This window comes from Chrysochloris asiatica, unplaced genomic scaffold, assembly GCF_000296735.1.
Source record: "Chrysochloris asiatica unplaced genomic scaffold, ChrAsi1.0 scaffold00023, whole genome shotgun sequence".
NCBI classification, from domain to species: Eukaryota; Metazoa; Chordata; class Mammalia; order Afrosoricida; family Chrysochloridae; genus Chrysochloris; species Chrysochloris asiatica.
The window spans coordinates 144,102-157,103 of NW_006408541.1; the positions used below are offsets into that span (position 1 = coordinate 144,102).

Consider the following 13,002-nt stretch of genomic DNA (forward strand, 5'->3'; position numbering starts at 1 on the left):
CATCATCACCATGATCACCACTATGACCACCACCATTCCCATCACCACCACCACCATCATCACCATGATCACCACCATTTCCATCACCACCATCACCATCATCACCACTATGACCACCACCATCACCATGATCACCATCACCACCACCCACAGTCATCACAACCATCACTCTCATCACCATCACCAACATCCTCACCACCATCAGCATCATTATCACCACCATTACTACCATTATCACCACCCTCCCCTACCACTACCATCACCCCCCATCATCCTCCTCACCACCATCACAGTCACTCCCATCATCCTCCTCACCACCATCACCATCACCCCCACCACTACCACCATTACCATCGCCATCACTGTCCCCACCTCCAGCACCTTTACCATCATGACGCCTCTGAACCCATGAATACACAGGGAGAGCTGAGTGTCCCCAGCAGAACCACAGTTAGATCAGTTAGTCATATGCTCCCTAGTTGAATGAGAGGGAACATTGTTTATGTTCTAAAAACGGATTCTAAATGAGAGATGAAGCACAGCAGTGTGTCTGCAGACCCATGTGTTAAGGGCCTGTGAGTATGATGTTCTACACTGGGCCACACATGGGGACTTTATTCTTATCTCCACAGAACAAAACAATCTACACACGCACCCAAGTGAAGTTCTCTCAGGCTCCCTCTCGCAGGCCTGGCTTACTGGACCCGGGGAAGTGTCATGGGCGCAGAGCCGAAAGCCCATGTTCCGGAAGCGTGGAAGCCAGAGGCAGGGAGACAGGCTAGGCTCTCTCTCTCTCTCTCTCTCTCTCTATTCTCCCAGCACTGCTTCGATTTTTAAGGCTTCAGCATTGATGTGCAAACTGCAACCCAATTAGAAGCACTTGCTGGTGGGAGGTAGAGCCTTGGTGGCTCAACCAGCTTAAGCGCTAACTGAAAGGTCAGCTGTTTGAAACCACTAGTTGCTCCGAGGAGACAGATGCAGCGATTGGGTTTCATAAAGATGACAGTCTTAGAAACTCTAGGGACAGTTCTAGCCAACTCCACAGGCTCTCTCTGACTTGAATCCAGTTGATGGCAGGGCGTTTGGCTTGGGTTCCACTGGTGGTATCTGGCTTCCCAGACAGCATGGGAGAGGTAGCTCCTGGAAGCAGCAGGTTCCCAAGTCACACATGTGTGCTGGGCGACTCTCTTCCTACCACAGGTGGACACAACTCCTCACGCTGCCCAGTCCCTGAGTGTGCCCCATTCAAGTCTAGACCATCACCTTTGGTGGCTTCTTTGACTTATATGCTTTATAAGTGAGTGACTTAATTGTCTTTTAACTTGAATATTTGGTGGCTGAAACAGCTTGCATTTTCTGTCTACTTAGTTTAAGCACGCCACCACTGAACAGTGTAAGACTGAGCTATGGTAACGACTGTCTGCAGTCCCTTGGCAGTAGAAATGGTTAATATGTTCAGCTGCTAACAGAGGGTGGGAGGTTTGAGTCTACCCAAAGGAACCTCAGAAGAAAGGTCTGGCTGCCAGTGTCTGAAAAAACTCAGCCGTGGAAAACCCTGCGGAGCACAGTTCTATTCTGACACGTGAGGGGTGGAGTCAGAGTCGGCTCAGTGACAACTGAACATCCGTGCCTCTTCGACCTGAACAGCACAGTAGCTAGGCAGGACCTCACCAGGGGACCAATGGTTTACAGCCATTTACAAGGGAGGGAGTTGTCTGAGGCGAGTGAGGAGGCAGAGAAAGGTGGGCTGAGTGTGTTAGCCCAAGACAGCAACAGCTGCAGGGCCTCAGTGGTCTGCCGTTAGTGGTCTCTGAAGCGTTCATAAAAAGAAATTCCTGGAGTACAACAAGCAAACTCAGAGGGTGCCTGCTCCATCCATTGTATTAGGGATAATAAACTCAAAGTATAGCTAACAACCCAGCCTTTCATCCATACTTCTGTAGAAAATGCTTTAAACACAGAACTATGTGAGAACCATTTCCCAGGAGCTTCTGCTATGAATGATGGTAGTCATGTGTGCAGCCTGTTATCACGGGGGTGGGACTGGACGGAGCAGAGGAGCAGCATGTCATGACCTGGGCAGCAAGAACAACCCCCACTGCATCCCTGCTCCCAGAGTAGATGGCATTCTCCCCCTGGAACAGCAAGCTTGGGCTGTCCCCCTCTGACTGCGATGGCTGCACCTACAGGACCCTTGTCCCAAACGGCCCAGAAAACCTGCTGGGAACACTAATGCATACCCCTCTTTGGTCAACAGGGGACCTCTGTGTATTGTGGGGGCTACTTTTGCTGAGGGAATGTTTCTGGAACTCTAGTCCACATTCCCAGCAGCTCCCTGGGTTTCAGGTAGCGGAGGGGGGGGGGACCCCCATACTCACGTTTCAGAATATTCCTCCTCTCCAGCTCCTCCACAGCGGGCCGCTGGCTCAGCCGTCTGCGGAAAAACACCAGAATCACGTTCTGCACCATGGTGGTGGTCTGCACATGCCACTAGGGTCTGCAAGGGTCAGCAGAGGCCAGCAGCTGCCCCAAATAAAAAGTAGGGGAGAAAGAGGCCCACTGGCTGCTTCGGGCTGGAAAATCAATGGGGCTCCTCGGGATTACGAAGTGGCCTGAAGAGTCCTTGCTTGGGCTCTGCACATGTTGGTCTTCATCGCTGGGGCGCTGCCTGGCCGGGAGAGGTAGCCTGGTACAGCACGTGGGTACAGCAGAGACACCCACTAGGGATGCTTCCAGCTCCTGCCCAGGCACTCTGGGCCAATGGGCAACACCTCTGATTTCTGGCGTCAGTGTGCAGGGGTCCCTAGGAGTCCCTGAGACCCAGTCCCCAGGCCGCCTGGCTAGGCAATCCTCCTGCTGCTCAGGGAGATACCAGAGGCAGCCTTGCGTGCGTGCTCCCCTCTTGTCCGCTGCTGCACCTGGAAACTGAGCACCAAGCCTCCTGCTGCCTGAAAGCCGGGAAGGCCTGGGAGCCCCGCCTTCTGTCCCCACCTCCTGTCCCCGCCTCCCGTCGTGAGGAGCGAAGCTGGACCAGTGGAGTCCCTGGCCCCAGCACTGCCGAGCCAGCCGGGGATCTCCCGGCTGGGAGCCCACGTGCCCTCCCGTCACCAGGCAGGGCCAGATGACTCTTCCCTTTCTCCCTCCCAAAGGCTGCTGGTGAGGAGGCTGGGGCGGCAACATCCCAACCATATGAATAAAGATTAGCCTTGCCAGAAGCGGGAGGCAGGACAAGTCCAAATAAATGCCAAGCTCCAATTACTGTTGTCACCAACACAACACTGTCCTTGGGGCCCAGCCAGGGGCCGGCCCACTTCCGAAACCTTGGGGCACCGAGGGGGCTGCCTCCAGAAATGTTGGGCTTCTATTAATAGTTCGGGTACAAAGCCTGGGGCGCCCCAGGGTGCCCGCTCCTCCCCTCCACTCCGTCCCCCAGCCTTTCTGTGTCCCTGCCTGCAGGGTGGCTGCTTCAGCATCTTGCACCCACCCCCAGTCCCCACCTCCCAGAAAGCCCTGGTTGGGACCCAGGAGGGGCCTGCCTGCTGTCCCCCATGAATGGCATTGTCCAGTCACTGAATGTGATCCTGCAGGCTGGTCGAAGGACTCCAAATGCCAGCCACCCCTCAGTTAGCAAATGCTTATGGAATGGTCTCTACAAACCGGAAGAGATCTGGTGGTGCAGTGGTTGAACACTCCGCTGATAAACCAAAGGACAGCGGTTCGAGTCCCTTCTGGGGAAGAAGCTGTGACAACCTGCTTCTGTGAAAACGACAGCCTTGGAAACCCTACGGGGTCCTTCTGCCAACAGCTGGAACCTACTCCATGGCAATTGGTTTGGGCCAGGCACCAGGTGCTTGTTCTCATCCTGAAGATGACCCCAGTTCCTGCCCGTGGGACCTCCCCAGTCTAGAGAGGGACACACAGACAGCAGAGAGTAAAACCATCACCAACAAGACCCCGTCAGAGAGTGGTCAACACTGCGCAGGGAGAGGCAGGATGGTCCTTTCTGCTGAGATGAACCACCTATGGGAGGGCACCACCTCCAGCACCCCAGCCCTAACTCTCCATGAGCTGGACAGTGGGAGATAAATGATCCAGGAGGGCTTCTTGTAGGAGGAAGCACCTGAGTGGAGTGGAGTGGAGAAACCACACATAGCACAGAGGGCCCAAGATGGAAGAAAAGAGGCAGAGAAATGTCCGGAAACTGGAGGAATTGTGGGGACAGGAGAAGAAACATAGAATAAGGCTGGAAGATGTGAGAGCCAAACTTGGGAGGACTCTGAAAGAAATGCTAAGCAACTAGACTTTATCTTGTGGGTAGTGGGGAGCCACTGAAGGTTGTTGAGCTGGGCAGTGACCTGGCCAGCTCTGCAATGTCTTCATGTCTGCATTTCCTACCCTTGTCTCAGGACAGAAAGCTGTCTACTCCCCTGACCAAAACAGGTCATGTCCAAGGATGGGTCCAGGGGTCCCTGGTCCAGGAAAGTACGTGGCAGAGTGGGAAGGGGTGTATTTGGGGATTAAGCAGAAAGACGTTTGAAAGCCAGGTTTGGTACATGTCATTTCCTAGCTATGAACAGTGGGGCAGAATATTTAACATCTCCGAGGCTTGCTTTTTCATGTAAACTGGGGACTGGTAACAGCATTCTTTTCGGCACTGTGAGAGTTAAATGGGACAAGATACGAATGTGTATAAAACACGTATGCCTTGTTGTTGTGGTTTTTCGAGAAATATCAGCTGGTATCACCATCATGGTATCACCAAGGATGCTGGGTGGGAATCTCCTAAGCCTTCCTAGACCTCAGTTCACACTTTCTCGCTGACGTTGATCAGCAAAGTCCAGGAAGGTCAGTCCAGGAGGACACTGCTCCCTGCAGCCCACACAGCTGCCTCCCACGCTACTTCTGGTACAGGCTGGACTGTGTCCCTTAGGTAGAGTAGACGCGATGACCCGTCAGTGTGACCCTGTGTGGACGCTGCTGCCATGTTAACGAGCTCATTCCTGAGGACACTGGGTCTTAACCCATCACTTCCCCGCGCACACACAGCAGGGGAGGGTCACCTTCAGGGGGCAGAAATCACAGCGGGAGCCCACACAGCCCAGACCCCCAGACGCTGAGAATATAAATCCTTGCTCTTTACCGTCCTCACGAGTCTGTGTTTTTCATGACAGTATTTGTTGTTCTGAAGTGCTGTTGAGTCGGTTCCGACCCATAGCAATCCTGTATAGGGCTTCCTAGGAGCAGCTGATAAGCCTGAACCTCCAACTTGGCAATTTAAACCAACCTTGCAGTCCAGTGCATTAACCTGAGTGCCACCGCAGGACGAGGAATCTACAATTTCTAAGGATGTGACCACATGCCTCTCCATTGACCCAGCCATGTATGTATACTATTACTATTCATGTTACAGGGGCTATTACTGCCCCCCCTTCCAGGAAATACATTCCTGTACTTCCTCACTCTCCTCCTTGGCCTCTCCTGGAAGGATGTTCCCACGTCCCCAGTTTTCAATTCTATTCCATCCAGCTCAGTTAGAATATGCCCTCCTCCTCTGGGGAACCTGGGACGTCATTACTTCATTATCTTCTGCATTTCTGGAGCTGGTCCGGCCACCTTATCTCAGATCTTTGCATATCTTTCGCTAGACTGTTAGCTTCCTGTGGACAGGTGCCCAGGGCTTCACCAACACCCTGTCTGGGGAGTGCTTTGCTAGCGAGCTTAGATTTCAGCGCAACTCATGGGAGAATTCGGTGCAATGGCCAACAGGAAAAAAACCACTAAAACTGTTTTCATAAAGACGGCAGCCTAGAAACCCCTACGGGGGCAGCTCAACCCTGTTACACTGGGTTCTGTGAGGCGAAAATGACTCAATAGCACCTAACGCCAACAGCAGCCACTTTCGAACTAGGTGGCCACGAGCAAGATAGTCACTAAATGTTCAGTTTTCTCCTGTGATTTGTGAAACAATCAGCCCAGTGCCCAGCAGGCCGCAGGCACCAGAGGTTTCTGACAGACTCCCTGCCTGTGGAGCTCAGCTGACCCTCGTCCTCGCTGGACGGCCACAACGGTGGGGCTGCAGGTAACCCTGAGAGGTGGGAGGAGTGGCCGACAGGGACAGTGGAAGGCCTGGGGTCAGGACAAGGTGGGGGGCGCTCTGCTTCCCTAACAAGCCCCAGTGTGCCAACCAGTCCCTTCAAATTGCACATCCCCAACGGGCTAAAGCCCAGACACACTCTCAAAACACCTGGGCATCGAGCGAGGACTGAGAAGCACTTCTTTCCACACAAGGCACCTTTCCTGGGTAGGAAGACAGATTCCAACACCCACAGAGACTTCAGGCTCTGCCAGAGCCTCCTTCCTAGGAAAGCCATGAGCTCACCATATCCTGGAATTACCAGGGAACACAGACAGTTCCGCCCAGGGATGGGGTTCCCCCGAGAAGCACTGCTGCCAGCCCCCAATCAGCAAGGCTCCTCCAGGTCCCCCACACCCACCATTCTTTATTCCAACCCACCTTCACACTAACTACAGAAAACCACCCCAGCACTCGGCCCTATTTCAAGGAAGATGTATTTTAATTGAATTCAATTAAATGTCCAATGTGCCCACGTCCCTATCTATGGTGGCATAGGCCTGGGATGCACTGGCCACTCAGATGCATCCATGGGGGAAGAGACCATTTTCAGAAACGACCCACAATTCTTAGGAAAGCTCTGGACAGACAGAGCTTGTCCTCCACCGGATTTCAGGGCATCTGCATTCCTGGAAATCTCTGTCTCCATTGGGGCTCTGACAGTCACTTTGTGCCCAGGCCGTGGGCTCAGGGGATGGCTCCACACACCCAAGGGCATCCAAGGCCAAGTGAATGTCCAGAAGCTGTCCTCCAAAGCTGGACATCTGGAATGTGGGGAACCGCCCAACAGGCCCAGGGGGACGGGTTCGGCGGCCCCTGTGGTCTCGAGTCAGCGGGAGTCCCCACCTCAGGGATACCCTGGGCTTGCAAGTGAGTGATGAAGTCACACCTTCCTGACACTAACCCACCTGCTCCCTGTAGCCGGGAAGGTGTCACAGCCACGGTGGCATGCCTGCGGTGACACACAGACAGGAAGTGCCTGGGAAGCACTTTCTGGTCAAAATCTCCTCTGCCTTGGAGTCCAGGCCTCTTGGCCTGACCACCTCCTCCCTGAGAAGGCACACCTCACACCTCCAAGGTGTATGGGACTACACAGGAGAGTGTTTGAAGAGCACCTGAACCTCACAGTACACACCGACGCTCAGTAAACACAGCTGCTACCATTGTCCCCAACACCGGCTCCCCAGAGGCACGGTCCACCCTCCACATGGGGACTCAGATGTGGAGGGGTAACCTGCTGTCCAGGGTCCCCATGCAGAGGCAGCCTCTCTCCTGACTCAGCCAGGGTCGGAGGGGGACAGAGAAAGTTCCTCCGATAGATAATGCCCACCCCACACCCCAGTCAAATGCTGTTATTTGAAAGGGAGACAGTAAAACACTGAGGAGAAACTGAGGCCCTGTGTTAGGGTGTGAAAGTGGGTGTTGAGTGGACAGGTGGGTGTGAGGGGGTCATGAGTGTGTGTGTGTGTGTGTGTGTGTGTGTGTGTGTGTGTGTGTGTGCGCGCGCGCGCGCACCAGAGACCATGTGGGTAGGACGTGTGTGTCTGGTTGTGCCTGTAACCCTAAGTGTGAGCCCATGTGTGTACATGAGTGTGAATGTAAACATGTGTGAATGGAAATGTGAGTGTGAGCACAAGTCTGTGAGCTGACGTGTGACTGGGAGTGAGGAGAGACTGGGTGAGGGAGGCCAAAGGCGGGAGGGTAACAGAGTCCAGTGAGAGAATGACCCTCTGTGGCCCTGGAGCAGTGTAGGCTTGAATAAGGTTTGAGGACCGAGGGCACACACACATGCCAGGCGACTGGCACACACAAGCACAGGTGAACCACACTCGGGGGAGGAGGGTGCGGATAAGAGACTGGGAGCAGAGGGCTGAGTGTGGTAAGCTTGTGGAACACCCTGGGGACCCCTCCCCACACGGGGCTGTGTACATCTATCAAGAACCAGCTATGTTTGTCCCCAAATCTGTTTGTACCAGGTGTGTGTGTTACTGTAATTAGTTAATTAATTAGACTTCATGCACATTGATTAAATGCTTTAATAAGAATGTAGAAAATGTTCTTATTTCTATGAAAACGAAGTTGGAGGCTCTGGGAAGCTTAAATAAAGGCACGTTGCTAAAAATACTGCTGTCAAGTCAGTGTGGGAGACAGAAGAGAAAAGGTGGGGAGGGTCTTCACAATCTGGAAGGAGTCTATACTTAGATTCTAATCCTCGCTTCTCTTCAAAGAATTCGACACTAGAAATTGTAGACGAAACGCAAGAAAAGAGCTCCAATTGGTAGACTGTACCTCAAAGAAAAGTCCTACTTCCAAAGATGGTCAAATCCATGCAGAATGGTGTGTTTCCGAAAGAATTAAAAAGCCCGGGCGTGAACAGACACCACCACTTCCCCCCTTCACCACTTTTGGGCACCGGGCACACAGCGCAACGACTGACCCTCATGTGATGAAGGGCCGGTCAGTGGGTGACCACAGGCTGTAGCCCTTAAGTTCTGACTCATGGGGCTCCTGTGTGGTGCGAATGGTTAAGCACTCAGCTACTAGCCAAAAGGTTGGTGGTTCAAACACACCCCAAGGCGCCTGGGAAGACAGGTCTGGCAATCCACATCCAAAAGGCCTTGAACACCCAAGCTCTACGCTGACACATGAGGTCACCATGGCCGTGAGCACCAGTTTCTGCTGTGCTTGCTACGTTTGTGGAAACACACTTCTAAGCAGTTACCAAACCACCACACGGACAGACGCCACCCCTCTCCCAGGGGCTGGAGTCAGATGTGCTACTTTAATTTTTACCGACCTCGTTCAAATTTTAAAAAATTAACATAATGCACAATGCTTCCGGCTGCTGCTTCCTGGCATGAAGACCGGCTGGTGGTCTGAGCGATATTTACTGCGGAGTGCTGGCTGTGCACGGACCCCGGCCTTCCCTCACCAGCTCCCCAGTTCCCATTCCCCCTCAAACATCACATTTCCCTCCTCTCAGATTTTTCTCAGGAGGTTTCTCTCTAGGATGTCCTGGAGTCAGCCCCAGTGACTCTCATCCAGCCTCCTTGACTCCCCCAGGTGGAACAGCTTGTTTCAGACAAAGGGTACATCTTGACCTACAGGCTCTTGCTCTGGATCGGCTGGCCCATAGTTCCCACCCTTCCTCCTCAGCAGGTCTGAGTGTCCACTCTAGGAGGACTGAGTAGGTGCCCCATAACACTGAAACAGACAAATGAATACCAGACACGTATGACCAATATGGAGGCACAGAAGCACCCCTCAAAACTGTCCTTGATTTTAAAAGGAAAATGGCACCACCATGTCCAACTAGCATGTGCCCTGCAAAGTCCACAGAGATGGGAAATTAGTAACCAAGAGAGATGCAAGAAAGACTCAGAAAGTCAGTGATGCAAAGAGTTGGGAGAAAGAAATTCCAGGCTGAGGACATAGCTCTTGCAAAGACCCTGAGACAAGAGAAAGCTGGTAATGCTCAAGGAACAGAAGTGGAGCCTTGATGGTGGGCTGGAGGAAGTGGACGAACACAGGAAGGTGGGTGGGTCTGGAGTCCAGGGGCCATGAGAACCTGGCGAGAAGTTTTACTCAAAAGTAACAAAAAGTGGGAAAAAAGAGTCCCCACTGAATAGTTTTCATTTTGTCTAGACAGGTCTGGTGAAAAGAGATGGGGATAAGGTTCTTATGATTCAACAGTAATTGTTAATCATGACTAATTGTGACTGTCACAATTATAAAGGTAGAAGTTTTGTAGCAAAAATGGAAACGTAGTTAATCTTACAGAAACAGAGGACCCTAGGGCCATCAAGGGAGAAGAGCACAAGTGGAATGTGGGACCTTAATCAGAGAAGCAGCAACAGCAGAGATGGAGGCAGAGATAAGGACATGGAAAGAGGGAGCATCTGAGGACTCTAGATTCATGGAAAGAGAGGGACTGAGAGCTGGCGGCCAGGAGGCAGACTTGCAGAATGTGCCCTTTGGTGGTGTAAATTATTATATATTCCTGAGTTTTTCTGTGTACACGCCCCCCCCACCCCAAATAAAAACAAAACTGAGGGAATAGAAGCAAATCCTGTTGAATGATGATGCATGGAGGAGACTGTAATCATTGCAATGAAACGACGGTGTGAAGCCGATGTTCTCCCATGGAAAGTATCACTCAGTTCACAATAATAATAATAAACAGTAATAGAAAATCTTCATAGGATCTTAACAAGGGGAGTGAGATGGCCTAATACAACCATCCATTCAGCTATGTAACCAAACAACCAATGAACCAATGAACCATTGATCCATTCAGCCATCTCTCCACCCATCAAACCACTCTTCCATATATCCACCCAACAATCCCTTCAACTACACAGCAATCCATCCATCCATCCCACCATATCTCCGTCCCTTTACCCATCCTAATGATGCACCCACTAGGCCACTCATCCATTTCTCCATCCACTTATGCATCTACTTACCTATACAACCATTCATACATGCCACACGCCTCCAACTACACAGCCATCTGCACCCCCATAATTCCATTCATTAATCCAACCATGCATCCATTCACTTACCCCTCCTTATCCAAACATATAACCATGCATCCATGCTCTATAAATCTATCCACACATCTAACTATGCAATCACCCATCTTTCCATCCATTCCACAATCTCTATATGTCTGTCTACTCCACCATCTCTTTGTCAATGTCCTCACATACCTGGTTGCAAAACCACCTAAGAACTCATCTAGCCATCCAACCATCCAGTCACTCATTTACCCAAGCATCCACCCATCTAGTCATCCATTCAATGACCCATCCACCCAACCGCCCCTCCTCCATCCACCCAACCACCCATCCACCCACCCAGCCAGCCATCCACCCCACCCACCCAACCAACCAACCAACCACTCATCCATCCAATTAACCATTACTGGCTGGCAATCTACTCTGTTGCAAGCATTGTGAGCAGGCACAGGGATAAAGCAATGAAGACTCAGAATCCTTCCTTTAAGACGACTCCATAGTCTAAGTGAAGAATCATACAGCTTAATTTTAAACCAGAACATGTTATCAGGAAGGACCGATTGACAGTGACCAGCACACTCTGATGAGCCATAGGGACAGGTGGTCACTTCCTGAGAGAGGAGGCAGAGAGCAAGCAGAAGGAGCAAACAAACAAAACGTGCAGGATACTAAGACAAAGAAGGAAATAAGAATATTGACTACACCAAGGACTGCCAGGAGAATGAACAAATGTATCTTGGAAGAAGTTGCAGCCAGAATGTTCTTTAGAAGCCAGGATGGTGAGACTTCACCTTTCTCATGCACTTTGGCCAGCACAGGAGACTATTTGGAGGCACCAATCCTTGAAGAAGGACTTTATGCATATAAAGCAGGAGGTCAGTGAAAAAGAGAGACCTTCAACAAAATAGACTGACGCTGTGGTTACAGCAATGGACTCACGATGCACATGAATGAAACGTCCTCATGCACACCCTGTCCTTGGCACATGCAGATCACACTTAATATATGATGGTCCTGGGGGTAAGATGCTGAAATCATAGAAAACAATTTGCATAACCATGACACTGCAAACCCTCATCCTATTCTCAAGTCTATGGCCCGATCACCTGTTCTTCAAATTTGGGGTTCACTTTAATAATGGGAAGTCCATTAGGCTTGCAGAATGTGTTCTTTGGTTGTTTAAATTAGTATATATTCCTGAGTGCTTTTGTGTACATCTCCCCACTCTACTCCTGCCCCCTCAAAGAAAATAAGAAACAGAGGGAATGGAAGCAAATACTGTTGAATGACGATGCATGGAGGAGATTGTAATCATTGCAATGAAACCATGGTGTAAAGCCGATGTTCTACCATGCAAACTATCAATCAGTTCACAATTTAAAAAACTGTGAAGCCCATTGGTGGTAATCTCACGTTTGCCTGCCTCAATGGCACCTAGCTGTGCAGAAGGCACCGGGGCCAACTTGGACACAATAGGTTGGTTCTTTATGACTCTATCCATTTGCAATTTTCCCCATTTTCTGAGAACCCCCTAGGACACTGTCCTCTGGCAACTTCACAGACTGTCCATGAGCATGTCAAATTTAAATCTCAGAGGGATCTCACTGAGCAGCTGTGTTTTCGTCTTGAAGGCTGTTGACCAACAGCCTCTTCTATGAGAGTTCTCTCACCTTCGAGTTCAGCCAGGGTCCCACTGGGCTACAGCCCACAGTAGGCTTAGGAGACCCTTGAACCTGGGAGCCCAGTCCCAGCCTACCTCTTCACCAACGTGCTAGAGACCTCACTCCCAGCCCATGTTTTGTTTGATCCACACAAAACCACCTAACTTTGAAGCTCCCCAACCTGACAGCCAATGTTTTAACAAGGTCCAGCAGCTTGGGCCCTGCAGACCTCCAGAATGTTGTTTTTTATTTCTCCTGTAGGTTGTTGTTGTTTTTAAATGCTGTCAAGTCGGTTTCCACTCATAGTGACCCTGTCTAGGGTTTCCAAGGCTTTAAATCTTCATGGGAGCTGAAAGCCTCATTTTTCTCCCATGGAGTGGCTGGTGGGCTTGAACTGAGGACCTTGCAGTTGGAAGTTCAGTGTTTACTACATAGAGTCACTGACCTCCCAAGTCTACATAAGTGATTTGAAAGCCAAATGAAGATGCTTGAGTAGAAAACGAGCTGACAACAAGAGGCAGACAAGAGTGTGTAGGGCAGCAGGGTGGGCCTTTAGCACCCTTGGTCTGTGAACTCTGAGAAGCTACAGCATACAACCTCCACAACCCATTCCTGCTGCCAGTGTAGTGTGTCTCCTCACAGAACAAGGCGGGGGCTCCATGGACAAGTCTGGCCAGGATATTGGGGG

The 13,002-nt window shown here is 51.1% G+C and overlaps 1 protein-coding gene across 1 annotated transcript in view; it reads right to left on the reverse strand.

The window, feature by feature from the left end:
* Nucleotides 1-13,002, reverse strand: part of PHACTR3 (phosphatase and actin regulator 3) — a 247,910-nt gene that overhangs the window by 9,425 nt on the left and 225,483 nt on the right. The window contains exon 9 of the mRNA XM_006839300.1: nucleotides 2,379-2,434. Coding sequence (XP_006839363.1) covers nucleotides 2,379-2,434 — 56 coding nt within the window. The remainder of the gene's footprint in view (nucleotides 1-2,378; nucleotides 2,435-13,002) is intronic.